The 17457-nt window shown below is 45.2% G+C and overlaps 3 protein-coding genes across 4 annotated transcripts in view; 2 read left to right on the top strand and 1 right to left on the bottom strand.

Moving 5' to 3' along the window:
• The window catches only part of LOC149352900 (uncharacterized), a 53513-nt gene extending 50109 nt beyond the window's left edge, over positions 1–3404 (bottom strand). The window contains exon 1 of the mRNA XM_089582101.1: positions 3022–3404. Within this exon, the coding sequence (XP_089438227.1) occupies positions 3022–3124 (103 nt within the window). The 5' untranslated portion in view covers positions 3125–3404. The remainder of the gene's footprint in view (positions 1–3021) is intronic.
• The window catches only part of LOC149352896 (uncharacterized), a 152754-nt gene that overhangs the window by 39034 nt on the left and 96263 nt on the right, over positions 1–17457 (top strand). The gene's annotated exons all lie outside the window — the stretch shown is intronic.
• Positions 1–17457, top strand: part of LOC149352899 (uncharacterized) — a 75241-nt gene that overhangs the window by 2910 nt on the left and 54874 nt on the right. The window lies entirely within an intron of this gene.

The following is a 17457-nucleotide window of genomic DNA, read 5'->3' as shown; positions in this document are numbered from 1 at the left end:
ATTTAAGGCACGTTTCTAGCATAAATAACTGTATATTTTCAACATAGCCGTGGCGAAAACAGAATAAATAAGTAACCCCTTAAAAAAAATGTACCGAAGTGGCACACATGCTATGAGGGACACCACAGTAGAGGCTCCAGGTTCATTTAGATCTCTTGGGGTTATTTAACATGCGCTGACATTATACAGAAATGCAAAAGGCACCTGTGTGCAGTGCAATAACATCAAATAACCCTAGATGATTACTCTGGAGTCCTCCACTATGGCACCTCTCATTGCTCAAGTGTCATTTCGGGACTTTAAACTGGAGTGAGTGAGATTTGTTTTTGCCACGCCTCTCTAAATGTTGGAATGGGCGGTTACGCAATTTACTTTTTTTCCTTCAGTGCTTTTATACTTGAAATGATGTGTTATCCACTAATATACACAGATCACCCACTGATATTTGCCTACAACCACTAAATATTTACAACGAAGACCCACAGTTTACAGCGACTGTGCAAAAAATCTCAATTTAAGGATTTTTCACGAAGTTATGTGATAGCAGTCATTTTTATGCCTCTGATGTTATGGATATCAGTAGGAACGGCAGTATTTACTTATATAAATATAATGTGAGGTGGAAGTTCGACAACTGAGAACAATCTCTCACTGATCTCGAACTATTCGCGCCTAGCATAGGACGAGTGTCTTCCGAAGAAACGCAGATTGCACGCTCAGGACAGAAGCAGCGGATACGTAGACGTTATTTACGAAGCAATGTTTCAGATAAGCAACAACAGAGTAAACCGACAACAATATTTTAATGCATGCAGCGTCTTTACACAGCAGCAGCCACCATCACCACCACGCCCTCACTACTCGGTGTTTCGAGCTATCCAGTCCTTCATCTGTTTGCCCTTTACTGCTTTCCCTACGCCACTCAACTGTTTTCAGTCTGGCAAGCCGGCTTTAGTAGGATTCTGGACTAAGCTTCTGCGAATATTGGTACTTTTTTTGAAATAATTTCAAAGCAACTGCTCTATTTACTCTCATAATTTGTGGACTTTTTTCTTTAAGGCTTCAAAAAGAGGGTGCACAAATTACACAAAATTCTTTCAAGCACATCCTGAAAGCTCTACAAAGGTCAAAGTGCAATATAACCCTGTATATTGCTAACTATACGCTGACCCCCCCCCCCGTTTTACCTTTTTCAGCAGCCTGGTTTACACTTGAGTCAGCCTGACTACATGCGAGAGGAAGGCATCAAAGTTGCACAGTTTTATTGCCTTCGGCCGCCACTTGCATCACAATGCTGGTGGTAAATGCAACTGTGTTGCCCTGTGGTTGCGGCTTTTAGCTGGGTGTACATTGCGGTGCCATCGTGTAAGAAATATCGTATTTACTCAACTAATAGGCGCATTCACAAAATTGGTGCATCCCCAGTTTGATCGCGAAAAATCAATTTTTTTATTTCCGCGCATAATAGACACACCCCGAACTTGGCACTGTGATCAATACTGTATTTACACGATTGCTAGCAGATGCCTATTATGCGCCTATTATGAGAGTAAATATGGTAATGATTATAAAAAGCGTCAAGAGTGAATTAATGTGCATTAATTGCAAATAAAGGAGATTTATTACGAATTAAAGTAAATTAATATAATTGAAATATGAATGAAGGGTACATTAAAGTGAATGAAGGATGAATTAAAGTGAATTAACTCTAAATAAATTGTGGATTAAGGTGAAACAAAATGAATTAATTGGGAATAAAGTGTGTAATGAGGTAACCAATTAAAATGGTACATTAAGTTGAATTATTGTTAGATTAAAGTGAATTATCTGAAATTATTGTGAATTAATTTTGAAACTAAGACGATTTAAGGGTGGTTTGAAGCAAATAACTGCGAGTTAATTCTGAAATAATACACATCAAAATAAATTAATTGTGCATTAAGTGGGTAATTAAGGAACAAATTAAAAACAAGAAAGCAACTTGAAATGAGGCGTCATTGCTTTCGCATTGCTCCAATGTGGGTTACCGCAGGGATCTTGAATTTTTTTTTTTAACCTGGTCAGGCTTTGTTTGCTTTTGAAATGCGGCCACTGGAATTGATAAGGTGTCTGCTTTGCCAATTTATCCCAATGTGCAGTCTTGAATTAATGGTCCCCCAGTATGAAAGAAAAATTGCCAACGATAACTTTACTTCCTAAAGCGAAATTTTAGCGCAGCTCATCAGCTGCTTCAGCTTTTTGATAGAATATGGCAAAGAATTCGAGCAATACATGTATGTACAATTACAGAGAACTCATTATTTTGCACACATATTCCTTCTTCAAGAAACACTCCACTAGCAGTTCTTGATTGTCATGAATAAAGATTTGGGGTTGGAGAAAGAGACGGATATATGCTCGACTTTCTTCGCACCAATGCCTGGTTCTCGAAGATGAGGTCTGTGCAAGTATTTAGCGAGGTTGTCACAGCCGTGAGAGGCGGTACGAGCGAGAGGAACGCGATGTTCTCTCGCATAAGTCGTAAGAAATTCCTGTTTGTCTTTATGTGCACATATTAAAGTCCCCACCCACCCTGCCACCCAGGTAGGTGGAAGTTAATGGTTCATCGTGAGAGTTCGCTCATTGTTGTCAGCGCTAACACATGCAGCCCACATCTTTCTCTCATCACCCCACGTACCTATAAGCACCATTCAGGCGTCCATTGACCCAGGGAGCCAGTTTTGCGCACTTCCTTTCTTTCCTTTCCTTGAAATGGCACAACGCTGTCAATGCCAACACATGCAGCGCACATATCTGTCACTACCACCACGTAGCTTAAGGCCACTGTTCCAAGAAGGCAGTTATGCGCCTTTCCTTTGCTTTCCAAGCTCCCGCTTCATTGGTTCCGCAGCTTAAAGCACGAATACGGTGTCCTGCTGGGAACAACGGTAACAGCGACGCCGCGAAACGCACAAACGGGTGCCAAAGAGCTGCGGAAAAAAAAAAAAGATTTCTTTACGGTAGTGGCTTCAAAAAACTCACCCTGGAAGCCGCAGATGACAAAGTCGATGGGTGTGTAGTAGCCGGACGGCTGACTGCTCTGCAACGCTGGGCATTCTCCGGTGTGTGCAGCCTTGGTAGCCATTGGCGTCGAGTGACGTGGCAGCAGCCGTCGCCCACTCCTCGTTCTCCGGGTTCGCTGCCTCCCCGTCGAAAGCCCTGGCGAGGCTCGGAATCCAGTGTCCGCCCAGGAGACCGTGTCACAGACCCCGCGCTGAGGCCGGAGTTGGAATAAGCAGCAGGCGAACCCCTTCTCGACGGCGCCACGCCAAAACGCTGTAGTCAGCAACCCCGCAGGTGCAGTCGAGGTGGCCAGGTGGATTGACAGAATAGCAGTGTGGCTACGGCTCTCTTCAGAAGGAAAGCTGGGCGTCAATGTTCTTGTTTGGTGATGATGATCATCATCATCATCAAACATGAGGATGCAGGCAGAACGCGCGCGCACAAGCGATTCTGTTCGTCTTTTTCTCCTTCCTTTTAAGCATGGCGTAAAAAGAGAGGGAGAAAAGAATTTTAACGAGAGGAAAAGGAGGAGAGGTCGGCCGGTAGTAACAATCATGGAGGGAAAAAATTTAAGGAGGGAGCGTAACGTCACGCGGCCAGTGTTCGCAAGCCCAATGTCTATGAAGCCGTTTTCTCCCTCAGTTTTTCGCTCTCCCAGTCAGTCCTTTATGTTTTGATTTTCGTATGTTTTAGTGCGCGGGTATGCGCGGCTTATTGTGGCGCGAAGCGTCTTCAGACTAGTTTCATGACATTACCTAGAGGGAATGCTGGCGGCTCTGCACTTAGTCAGACAGCACGGACGCTCAAAGCATCATGGGACGGTGAGCTACTTGTTGCGGGACAGTCGTATTTTTTCGGGAACACGGAGTGGCAATACTAAGATGTTTCATTCCGTCAACGATGTTCGTGTGTGCGCAGACGACTTTCCCGTGAACGCAGTGTGCAAAAGTGAAAACACAACGACACACGACGCCAATAAAAGGTTTCACTTTTCTGAAATGCCTTTAAAACACTTCTTAAAGTATATAAGCAGCAAAATTTTTTTTTTGAAAACATTTTTTTTTTAAAGTGCGCTTGATAAGCACGAAATATTAGTTTTTGTTGTGTTCTTTACTTGGGCAATAGTAAAGCTAGCCATCTATTATTTTGGGCGAACTTTGCATTTACATGCTTTCTGATCGTTTGTTGCAATTTAAAAACAGAATATTGACATCTGAAGTAGAATTTCACCTTCCTTGAGCTTGCATTGCTGAAAAGCTCTCACCTACGCACGAACATAGGAATTGTGCGATTATGGTGATTTGTGTAGCTTCGATCGACAGTCGCAAAGTAGCTGACAATGTGTGTTTTTAATGTCCGCAAACAGGCTAATGCCTGCACTCTTCTCTGCTTCCAGTCCTGAGGGGCCAATTTTCTTGCACTGTCAAACCTTTTCCTCACATTGAACGTGCACTGACATGATCAGTTGCAATTTTTAGCCCTTGTGAAAGGACTGTGCATTCAGAAGAGAAGGCATTTCCACGCACAGACAGCAAAGGAGCTGGTTGCAGCACAAAACACATCTCTTTATCCACGTCTTGAAACGTGCGTGGCAGCCAAGTGGTTCGTGAACAAGGCTGCCGTAGCAGCGATCTCAATGATGTGACGTCCAAGCCATGTATAGCCTAGGATGGTTCATGTTGTTTTCAAAGTAGTGTTTCAGATCTACCAATGCAGTGTACTGCCAGCAGACAGCAATGAAGCTGGACAGCTTGCATGACTTTTGCAGAGTTGTTCTTGTCGTTTTTGTTTTATGTTGCTTGTCCTAGAAATCATCTGATAGCGACTCGATTCTATAGTCTCCATACATGTCATCCTTTTTACATATCTCTGCTTCTTCTAGGCAGTATTGCGTACCTAACCTTCAATTCCAGGAGCACCTCTGACACTTTTGCTTCCTTTGTGCACGCAGATATGAGGTGCATTCAGTGGTAAGCTGGAGCTAGACTTTTAAATTTCTTTTACAGAAGGTTTAATCAGGGTACTAAAATAACTACATTGCTAGTACTGAACAAAGCCGTCTTTTAAGTTTTTTTTGCCAGTTCTTGGCAAGTGCCTCTATATTGTGAGGAAAAATTATTATTTCAAATCGGTTAGCATCGTTCATGCATTCCTGAGTGACCTTTGTTGTTGTGGGACCTCATTACACTTTGCACATTTTGAAGAAAGGCAAACACAAGCAAACTCGGTGGTGTGAGGTTGGTCAAATACAAAGGATGTGGTATGCCCCAAAACTGCATTTCCTCAATAGTTGACACAGTGTGTGAAGCAGTTTGTGGCATAGAATAGTCGCAACAGAGACTGTTGTTGGTAGCCAGTGCCATTTCCAGCGAATAGCAGGCTCGAGCTGACCCTGACCCTGACCCTGAGCTGAGTGTAAATAGTCACACTGCCTCCTCTACGCATGTGTTGTTCTAATATCAGGCCCTTGTGTACCGAGAATAAAGTCAACATCAGTTTGCCTGCAGATCACTCCATGTGCAACTGTGTTGATTTTGTGAGTGTGCTGTGCCACCACTCCATGCTTTCTTGCTTTCACATAGATTAAAAGTAAACCCAGCTGTGATTATGTAAAAAAATATTAGCATTTTAGGCATGTTATAGCTGTTATGCTTGCAAAACCAGCAAACTAAAATTGCCACTCACCAGAAAAGCCGCAGGACTACTGTAACCAGAGGCATTCATTAAGAAAATAAATGAATTCCGGCATTTCTTTCATATACATGTCGTGGTATCTCTCTACGCAAATGACTTCAGCAGATTTAATTACATCCTCCATGTTTGTGGAAATTTTTGCTTGTGTGGGCGAGATTTGATAGTGTTGTGGTCACGTTTGGGTATGTGGACACAGTGCCTGAAGAAGATATAAAAAAGAAGGATCGATATCATTGCAGCTGGCTGTTGGAAATGGCCTGTGGCAGTGACAGCTGTATTTAGTTTCTTGGCCATTTCCAGCTTATGACAGCTCTATTCAGTCAAAGTTGCTGTTTTGTTATTAGAACACAGTAATCAGTCGATATAGGCATACTTCACTTTGACCTTGGTGTTCTTTTCAGCTCTGTTCTCATTCTTATGTCTGCAGCTGTATGCATCAGCAGTCTTTATAAGCCATTGTATGGGTGAAAGATTGTGCCCTCTAGTTTTACACCCACGCAGTTACTATTTGAAATATTTCTTTCAATGAACTTCCTCTTTTCATCTGCATGATGAAACTGCACCTGCTTTGTCTCCGGCTACTGATGCATGACAGGTGCATGCCGGTGGCTTGAAAAACCTTGCCATTTTTCTGTATGCCTCTTTCCTTACAAAATTACATAGCTTGTACAAAATATATGTAATGGTACTGGTGTTGAATGGTAATGGCCTGTACACCCAACTGATCAAAATTATGCCTTTTTTTCTAGCACCTCTTCCTGACAGCTCAGCGAGAGCCAAACCTGCAGATGCTTGCTGTGGACCGGTGCCATGTGTGCCATGTTCACTGCATACAAGCACTGGCTTTTCTTTTGGGCCGGGGAGCGGCTGCCCTCTTTGGTTCTGAGCATCGTGGCAGGACTGAGGAAGCTGCAGCCCAGTTTCAAGCACCGTTTTGTGCTTTATGTTGGGCCAAAGGACACCACCGTGGAGAATGTGAAGCATTCAGATTTGGGTTCTAACAGTTCTTTGAACTGTTTCAGTTAACTGTTAACAGTTCATTGAACTGTTTTAACAGTTCACTGAATCCTAGCCTGAATCCTAACCTGAACCTTGTAAGTGAATTTGGCCTCCATGATGGCATTGTCTGGCATGCAGTAGTCATTGTTGTCCCCTTATTCTTTTGAGATGGAGGAGAACTCACCATCTCATTGTCATTTGAAAAAGTATGAGCTGTAACTAGTCTGTTGTGCAGTGGCTTTTCAGTGGCACTGAAAGAATTCTTTCCTGTTGCACTGCTTTTGGCTATGCTCTCCAGTAATCCAGCACCTTCTGGTGGACCTCAGGATTGCACATACATGCGAGACTGCAACAGAGAGTACAATGACGGGAAACAGTTCTTAGGTAGAACAAGAAGCCACTGCACACGAAGCGAGCAGCATCTCACCTCTCTGACCGTGTGCACGGCAGTTTTACAGCAGATGACGGTGCTGTCAGTTTATGACATCACTGTGGCTGCTTCAATATGGCTGTTCTAGCTGAAATGCGTACGTAGGGCCCTACTTCTTTTTTAAGCATGCATAATAATGTCCTGGCTAGTAGCTGCATTGTAAAAGCATGACTTGTTGGTAGACCATATCATGACCCCTTTAAGAGTGTTCAGTTGATGCCTTCTGCATGACTGGTCTCAGTAATAGTGAAGAGTTCAGTCAAGTTTATTGGTCAAGAGTTCTGTCAAGTTAATTTATACAGGGAAGAAATATGAAACCTGTAAATGCAGTGCTGCTAAAGGCACTTGTTCATGGCAGTTGCAAGGGTGTTGACCTTGATTCTGTGTGGTTGTTGCTTCTCAAGTTAAAAAGGATTGCCAATTGGCTATGGGTCCGTTCACACCTAACCAGCAGTCTCTGATATGTCAGCCCATTCTGTTGGTATGGAAGGCATGAACATGATCTTAAAGTGAACTCGTGACTGTCAGAACTTAGCTTTATCTGGTAGAAACCAAAGTTGGCATCAAGCTTGGAGAGATACTCGGCAACTTGAATGAAGGACGTGAAATTCTCTTTGAATTGACTGGCTTAGTTTGGTCAGGTTTATGCAGAGCCATATGTCTTCTGGTGGCTTTTGCACGGGAGCAATTGGTGCGCACCAGTGTGTATGACTGTCTGCTTTTGGAGTAAGCCCCGAGCTCTGAGGCAGTGGAGTTCCTTATCAATTGCTGGCCCCATGGGGAACAAAACTCTGCATGAGGTCACCTTCTTTTCAGACGGGCCTGTATACTTTCACATATAGTTCCTAGGCAGTCCTGGGAACATTTTTGCATTGTTGTCTTTGTGTGTGATGACCAAAAAGTGAGTGATGACCAGCGCTTTAACTACCAGAACTCCTGTCCCAATAGGGGAGTCCTTGGAGCTTTCCTGACATGAACATCTGTGACAACCCTTTTTCTTTGCACGTAATAGTTGCATAGAATTTGCTCTACGCATGTAGAGCAAACTTCCTCTGTTCCCTCTGTTCACTCCTTGAGTCCTTCGGCTGTCTTGAGGCCTTCCGGTTTCAAAACAATATCCCCCTACGACATCTGTGATGTCGGCACTCAAGTCAGAACTGGCATGCACTTAGTACACATTTACAGTGCCGTTGGCAAGTATGCCTTGTGAAAGTAGCTGAATCGACGACATCGAGAAACTGGTCACTTTTTCGGGGTCTCAACCTCTGCCACATAGGGATTACACCCATGCACATCTTACATACATATGCTTCCAAGTCTGTAACTGCACTACTAATGCTGCATTTACATAGTTATGATTCTTTTATTGTACCGCAGCGGTGGCCTAATGGTTCAGCATCCACCTCGCATGCGGGAGGTGCAGGGTTCCATCTCCAGTGCCGCCGGGTACCCACCGGTGATACAATGGGTTCAAGCTTCCCCTGGCCTGGTGCTCAGCTTAATCAAGGTGAAATGCTTGGGGAATGAGTCTTTGATCCCACCTTGAACAAACAAAAAATACCTTGTGCCATGGCGCTCTTTGGCCGTAGATGCCCTTGCACCATAAAAATTCACTATCATCTTTTATTGTGCATGATAAATCAGCATCAAAATGGCATGTTCACTGTGCCCAAAGGCCCTAGATTTTTGTGCTTTAATGAATTTGAAAGGTAGAGATGTGGAAAATATCAATGTGTGTAGTGGTGAAGAAATCATGACTATGGTTTTGTGTTGTGAAGCCATGGTCCTTGTTGACTTTTCCATCACTGCACATCCCCCAGTACCTGGTACCATTCATTTTAGTTTACTGCTAGTTACATGTTTTGTTGCAGTTTTTTTACTCTTCTGCTCTGTGCTGCGGTCTTACCATTTGTAATGATATCCATTCACCACATGTGCAAGGTCCTGGCAGTGTTTTGTACTGATTTTCATGCAATCCTCCTGGTGCCCCTGAGCTATTGACAGCTGTCAGCTGCTGGGGAACCGGGCTACATGGAGTTGAAAAATAAACAGCTCTGATTTTGAGATACTTTGTAGACTCCTCAGTGATTAGCCACTGTAGTGGTATGCTAGCTGTGAGCAACTACAGACAAAGGCTGCTTTGTGTTCCTTAAAGCTGTTGCAAAAGGCATTGCATACTTGTAAAAATGTGAAAAGTTAACATGGGAGCTGCTGCTAAATACATTATCAAAGGCCCATTGGTGAGTGACTTCTGACTGAAACTAGTGCATACTTCCAGAAATGTGTTAAAAGTGACAGCAGTACAATGCTTCTTACTGTGCATTGCTAGTAGTTAACTTTATTTTTACTCGTCTGCGCATTGCACTTCAGCCTGCAGCTGCAAAGCGCAATGAATGGCGAGAAACTGCTGCACTGAGTGACAGGAACTTTATAAAGAGAGGAATTTCGCACTGCTCAGTGCTGTGGGATCCTAATTTTGCAATACATGGCTACGTCATTCAGTAAAACATGTTTATTAAACCTGGTTGGACGGTCATGTGGACAAGACAGGACCTGGTCTAGTACAGATAATAGCTTAATTTTACCAGTTATACCTTGTGGGAAGCCAGAAATGATGCATGATGCTGAAAATCAATTGATGTTGACATGTAATTTTATCCTATGTACGACATGGAATGCACTTGTTACAACCTTGCATACCCGTTCAGGCGCGGCACGCACATATGAAGAGTTTACACATTTGAACGTTCCGAGAAAAATTCGCGCTTTGTTGTGCACAAATTGAAAAAGTTTGATATCATAATAAAACTGTAAGCATCAGTATGATGCCCTGTGGTGCCATCGGTCAGTTTTATAATAAAATGCGTTTGCACTCTGGCGCCATCTGTTGACTTTATAAGAAACTGCTTTCATAAACAACGTTACCAAATGGACGTCACTCTTTGGAGCGTAAGTGGCTGTTCGCATTCTTTCTCAATTTATTTGAACTAGCTTCTTACCTGAGATGAGTATCGACTGCTCTTACTGCAAGATAAGGTTCCCTGCACGCCTGTGAATGCATTTCTTTTTGCCTCCGGAAAAATAAATATGTTTGGGTTGGAAAAGTGATCGTGCCTTGCTGTTGTTTTTTTTGCAGCAGCAGTCAGTTTCTTTTTTCCTAGTGAAAACGTTACATTACCTTATCACTACCTCCACAGCAAGAGTGACAGAAGGAGGATAACGATGCAGTTTACAAGGGCAGCGCCAGCTTCTGCCAAAAATATCTGGCGGATTTGTCTGCATGGAGACTTTCCTGATGCTGAATCGGAATTTGACAGCCACTTTTCTTTCACAGCATAGCATGGCCTCCTGAAATGCTTGTAGCTGTTTGCTTTCTCAGTAAATCATTGTAAGGCGAGTGCGTCGGTGGCCAATGCTCGACACATGCCACAGTCCCAGTGCTGTAGGTGGCTTCGATGGGGCATAAGTTGGCACCCAAGTGGAAACAAAAGTATGTGCATGTGCCCACAAAAGTTTTCGGAACGCCGAAATCACAAAAAGCGTCAATTTTCCCGCTACGTAGAGGCACAGCCTGGCATTAAGAAGTGCGTCGTATTGATCGCGAAGGAAAACACGGAGTTCCTTCGTCAGTTCGTGGATGCATGCTGAAACTGTTCAGAAAATACGTTTTGTTGTAATTTGCGTGTTCCGAAAACTTGTGTCGGCACCTGTACTTTGCTCCCTGTGACATTGATTGCCACTGTGAGCTGGAAGGAGTGTCCTGCGTCGGCGACTTGTGCACTTTTGTCGCCTTATTTTCAGGGAGCAAAGCTTGCGCTCTTCAAAAGCGCAAATATTGCGCTACAAAGTGTTTTTTTTTGCTATTGTTGGTTTTTGTTTTGTGTTCTTAAATACCTGCGCATGAAAATGTGTAAAGTGCTGCCAGAATCCCTGCAACACCTGTTTTAGCATGAGTTGTTTCTTCAAAATTGGGGCTTTTCGATGTACAGATTCAAATGCAAAAAGGGGCCCAAAGAACAGAAACTAGTTCCTCAAAAGTCAAACCTTTGCTGGCAGCTGGCTGACACCAATGCTTGCTACTTGTGCATTTGGAACGAAGCATTAATAACTGAATAATACAGCTGAAAACTGCATTGCTTGATGGCAATTTTAGAAAGGAAAGCCAAAAAAGCCAAAGGAAAACAGTTATCTTTGTCTGCCCCAGCTGTAATGGCCTTGCTCATGATGTTGAAGTCATTGGAAGGAAACAAGCATGAATAATATATGCCTCCACTGTGGACTTGGCAGATCAGTCGTAGTGGAGCACACAGGAACTGTGTCGAAGTGAACACGCCGGATGCCACATGGATGGTTACTTCATTCAATGAAATTTTTTCCTTAGCAGAAAAAGGTTTGAGAGTTCGGCTGGTGGCACTATTAGTGGAAACCAAATGGCAGGGTGAGCAGTGAAAATAGAAACAAAAGTGAGAAAGGTAGGCTGTGGTAGCAACGCCGAGGCTTCCTACATAAAGAAGCTTTGCTGTTATAGTGTTTGGTTTCAGTTCACATTAAACCCACCCTAGGTCAACATTACAGTTGCTCTAGTTTCTTTCCAAGATAATGAGGTCATTGCAATGGCCTCAGCCCATGTGGGCATTGGAAATGTCTTCAAGGCCATGCAGATCCACATTGATATAGCTTGTTTTTTAATAGCCCATGTGTCGCTTTGGGACATTAATTTCCAAAATTTACAGTTTCTTTGAGATCTGGGTGGCAGAATATTTGGTATGGTATGCTGCAGTACGGTATATAGGTCCGGCATCCCGAATTGACGCACAGACTCTGACTAGGGTTTGGATTTTTCTGTGTAAAGAAAAAAAATACTAATAAATTTGTACTTAATTCAGTTTTAACCAAATCCGCGCCACAGCTAGCTGGCTATTGAGTAGGAGTTATACTCGGTGAAAGGAGAAAATGAAAATACTGAAAGCAGGGAGCATGGTGAGATGGTTGTACCCTTGTACCTTTGAATTAGGTTGTGCAGTGGCGCTTTTTGCAGCATTGTCCCGCTGCCCCCAAGCAAACTGGTGTGTTCCATCTCGTCATATGTCGTCTGCTAGTGTAGTGCTCTTTGCTGAGTGTCATTGCCTGCTTAGGGCAGATACTTAGTTAAGCAGGTTTTTGAACTGCATATGAGGACACTGGCATAAAACTATGAATACATGTCACCAAAAAGTGTCATGTTCTGGCTGCCGTTACAGTTCAGTGGCAGTTCCATATGGCTGCGATCAGCACACACACCATGTGGTGTCCTGCCCTTTCACTCAGCCCAGTGCAACAGCCCAACAGCAGCATCACAACCCAGTTTTTAGAAGTAAACTTCCAGTTGCGATTTTGTCAGACAGTTGCATCACAGTTACTTTCCTAATAAGGGAGCAATTACTCATTTGCATCCACCCAAGCGCAGGCATACGGCTACTGAGGAAAGCTGTACAGCTTCCCCGGAAACTTCGTAGTTAAAGAAAAATTCATCCTGGTCCGGGGTTCTAACCGGGGCCACTGCTTCATCAGAGCAGTCACTCTATAAACCGAGCTAACCAAGACGAGAGCAAATTGATCAATAACTCGTGTTGGTGAAACGTTTAGGGGTCATCACTGGTCAAGTGTTTGACCAACAATGTTCCCATTTCAAGTTATTGATCAATTCGCTCTTGCGCTGCCATGTGCTAACTTCGACATAATGGCTAGCGCACAAGGGAGACGCACACAGAAGGAATCCAGACAGGACAAACGCAAGTGTCCTTCCTGTCTAGTGACTAGCATCACAGGATTCTTTCCGTGTGCGACTCCCTGAGCACTAGCCATTATGTCAAATTATAGCGACCAACTAGCCTAGTTAAGAGCCTTGGCTTATGCTAATCTTCTCGGTTAGCTCAATTGGTAGAGCGACAGCTCCGGTGAAGCGATGGTCCTGGGTTCGAACCCCGGACCAGGACGAATTTTTCTTTAACTACGAAGTTTCTGAGAAAGCTATATTGCCTTCCTTTGTAGCTGTATGACTGCGCTTGGGTGGATGGAAATGAGTAACTCCTCCCTTATTACAAATCTGCTCCACCTTGGGGTTTCCCTGCACATTTGACCAACAGTTACTTTTCCTAATGCAGATAGCATCTCTGCAAGGACAAGTTATTAAGATGCAATGAACATCAAAAAGTTTATTAAAAATTAGAACCAGCCTACTAGTTATGATGATTCACCCATTTTCTGATGTCCACCAATACTGATAATACTATGCTACAAAAGCCATATTTTTCCCTCAAAAATCCTGTTTTTGAAAATTTTTGAAAATGTTCTCTGAAACACCCGGTACATGCAGCTAACATAAGTCTGTTGCAAAGAGGCACTTTTCACTACACCCTAGAGTGTGCCCTAGAGGTAGCACAGGCAGCGGGAGGGCTGGGCTTTGGCCACATGTACTTCGCCCGACCAAACTTCACTGAAAGCCTGCTTGATCCCAAAACTGCACACAAGCTAAAAGAACCTGCATTGTGGAAATGTATGGTTAGATTGAATGCCCTGCAGATATCTGATTCACTTCCACAACACACACACTTGCATTGCAGCTCCATTGAAATTGCCTATGCTAGTGTTCACTTCCTTTTCGTTCCTTGTGAAAGCAAACAGCCAGCATCTCATTCTCCGAGCAATGTGTCGATTTGCCTCCATCGAAATAAAGTTTGTGACAAAGAATTTTCCATCTTGTTCAAACTTGATGAGGTGCCGAGCTCTAGATCACATAACTTCCTCTCTGCACCCACAAAAGCAATAACAACCTCGATACAAGACCAACATAAACCCTCAAGTGCGTGCTCTGCATGTCCCCTTCTTTGGAAACATTCTGTGTTCAAGGTGCTCGCAAACAGTGCTGTGCACGTGAGGATTCGCATGTTGGAGCTCACTCATCAAAACAGAAAATATCTGAAAATTCTTTATTCAACAGCATGTGCACATGCTCAAATGAGCTACAGCAATGTCGTGAGCAGCTTCCGGCAGACGAGCAAGGCCTGCATTGATTTTAAAAAACCAACACGAGCAATAAAGGTGCTCTGAGGGTGGGGGGTATGTTTCCTTTGAATGAATAGTTTCAAATGCAGACAACATAGCCACAAATTAGGCCCACGGAAGTAAAATACGCATGGACTATTTGGTTTTGCCATACTCGACCTCGTCAATCTGTGGTGGCCAATGAAAATGCTATCATCTGTTAAGATACCCAAAGTAATTTTCACTACTGTTTTTGGACACTGTGTGAGTAGTAATATGATAAAACCGGTACATATTTATTGTTCAGAGAATATATCACTGAAGTAAGTCCGAGGTAAGCTGACAATGTTTTCTCATCTGCAGCTACAGTGGTGATGTGCCCGACCATCTGTTACAGCTGTGCATAGTCCAAACAGCAGCCCACACATTTTTCAAAGATCACTCTGCATGCATATTACTCAGCCAAAGGCACAGCGGAGCTGAAACACAATTGGCTGAAAGCCACTCCACATGCTTTTTACCATACCAACCATGTTGGCTGACTCCTCCTACTCTCTGCGGTGACATAAAAAAAATGTGGGAGCCGGGGTAAGAGTGTTCGCAGCATGTACACTGGAACTGCAAAAATTCTTGTTTAGTGCACCTTCAAGGCATCGCATGCAAGAATCATAGTCCTAAACTGTCAGCTGGATGTGTCTGTACTGAAATGTTTTTATATTAGTAGCCTCAGCCCAGTGCCATGGTAACAAGAGGCATGGCAGGCTGGCCATCACTGGCATTGCGCACAGCTGCACTCATAGAGCTAGTAACCAATTTTAAATATGGCCATCCTACCCCCGGAGGACGCCGTCTTCAGTTTTCCCGGCGAGGGGACGTGCGTCTGAACTGACCAGATGTTGAGGGCCGACTGGGCGCAGCAAAGCGCCTCGGGGATGGCGATCGCGATTGGCGCTGCTGCGAGGCCGGGGGCAGCACGTGAGCGGTGAGGTACTCGTCGATGTCCTGCGGTCTTTCGCCATAGCGAGGTCGAGGCGCGTCGGGCGGGAATCCTCTCAAACCCATACGCCGGTATGGGCAATGCCGCAGAATATGGCCAGGCTACCCGCAGTGGTAGCAGAGCGGGCGGCCGTTGGGCGTGCGCCACACGTGCGCTTTGCTGATATGAGGGCGCAGGTTCTGCTGCTGCTCGATGGGGCGCACGTAACGGTGGGATGTTCGAGGTCCGGCAACTGGGCGAAACTCTTGCGGCATGGGAGCAGGTCGGCGCAGGGCATCGCTGTAGGACATGACGTGTGGCTCCGGTAGTGGTGCTGGTGGTGGCTGCACCACGCGCTGGATTTCGTCACGGATGACGTCCCCTGTAGCAGGTATGCTTGCCAACGGAGCATCCATGCGGAGGTGTCGCAGTTCTTCGCGGACAATGCTCCGTACAATCTCTCGCAGCGCCTCATCCCCGGGGCCTGGCAAGGGCGCGAAGTATTGAGTGGCCGCTACATTTGCCTGACGGCCGTATTGGGCGCTCCGTTCCAGCAATGAACGCTCCATGGAGGTAGCTTCCTTGGTGAAGGCGGCGACGGTTAGCGGAGGGTCGCGCATGAGGCCAGCAAACAGCTGCTCCTTCACCCCACGCATAAGGTGCCGCACCTTTGTAGCTTCTGGCATGGTAGGGTCGGCCCGATTGAAGAGGCGTGTCATGTCCTCTATAAACATGGCCACGCTCTCGTTGGACTGCTGTGACCTGGAGCGAAGGGCAATTTCAGCGTTCTCCTTCCGTTGGCTCGAGCTGAATGTGGCGAGCAACTCACGGCGAAAAGCTGCCCAGTTGGAGAAGGACGCCTCGTGGTTCTCAAACCACGTTTTCGCCGAGTCGAGCAGTGCGAAATATACATTCAGCAGCTTCCGCTCGTCGTCCCACTGGTTAAATGCGGCTACACGGTCAAAATTGGCCAACCAGTCTTCTACATCCTCAAACCGGTCGCTGTGGAAGGATGGTGGCGACCGAGGTGCGAGGAGGACGCACGGCGGGGCACTGCCGGAGGACTGACCTGTCTGGCTGCCAGTGGTGGACGTCATCGCTCTGACAGGCCTTGTTAGTGGCTCGAACTCGGGTTGCAGGCCTCTTAAGCGACAGCTCGTTTTGTGGACGGGTGTGGCGCCCGCGGGTTGGGGAGAAGCATCACGGCTGTCGTCGGGGTCAGCGTACATGGGATAGTACCCCGCACCTCCACCAAATGTCACCGACAAACGCAGCAGAAAAGCGGGAAGCACAGCGTTTCCTAGGACGAAGCCCGCCGAACCGCCGAGCTCATGCAGAACGAAGACGACGCGTGGCCACGCGCCTGGAGGCAAGGTTCGGCCACCAGGTGGCGCCAGCAGAGTGCCAGCAGTGTGGCAATATTTTCAAAACAAACATCTTCAACGTTCTGACATAACTGGACCTTCAGCCATACTGCTGTGGTATGGCACACAGGGTTTCATGCCCCAAAGTTACACACTGGCAACAAGGAACGCCCTAGTGGAGGGCTGAGGATTAATTTAGACTGAATGTACGTGTTCCTTGACGTGCACTGACATCTCGCAGCACATGGGAGTTTTTACACCTTTATCGAACTGTGGCAGGATTTGACTGCACCACCTTGCAGTCAGCAGCCAGAGCCGTTACGGCGGGCCCTTTAAATGTATTTTAGTTAGCATCACTGACCGGTGCTGACCAGCAACCTTCTCAGAGTATGCATAAGGAATCTAGAGATAGGAACAAGAGAAAAAAATCACAAACATGCAGAAGTTCACATTGTAGATCATGGCATGTCTGCAAAACTGACATGAAAGGAAGGAGCATGCTGGATGGGGAAAGAAAAAAAAACACTGCTCCCCAAGCAGTGCACATGCCATCACAAGAGTTCAGGAACACGCACAATTTTAAAAAGTAAATATGTGCTGCTGCACACAGTTTAACCACTCGCAGTACTTCAGGATGGGACACTAGCATAAACATGAGCAAAGAATTCTAGTGCTACAATGCAGGCAGTCGCAGGTTTCCTCAAGAGCAACGGTGCAATATCCAAGCATTGTGATAAAACTGTGGGCAGGCAAAATGTAAGTGGACCAGAAGCGTGATGATGTTCACACTGAAACCTGTAAACAGAGAATATAATACGTGAGAATGCATACAAAAACAAACTCTGCCAAGGATACATGCCTCAGAATGCATATGCCCCATTTGAGGTTTTGGCATGGCAACATTTCAAGATGTGGTTTGCTTCAGGCAA

The sequence above is a fragment of the Amblyomma mixtum genome, chromosome 3, assembly GCF_055824585.1.
Source record: "Amblyomma mixtum isolate Tamu chromosome 3, ASM5582458v1, whole genome shotgun sequence".
Classification (NCBI taxonomy): domain Eukaryota; kingdom Metazoa; phylum Arthropoda; class Arachnida; order Ixodida; family Ixodidae; genus Amblyomma; species Amblyomma mixtum.
The sequence above is the reverse complement of the archived record's forward strand: the minus strand, read 5'-3'. Positions and strand labels throughout refer to the sequence as shown.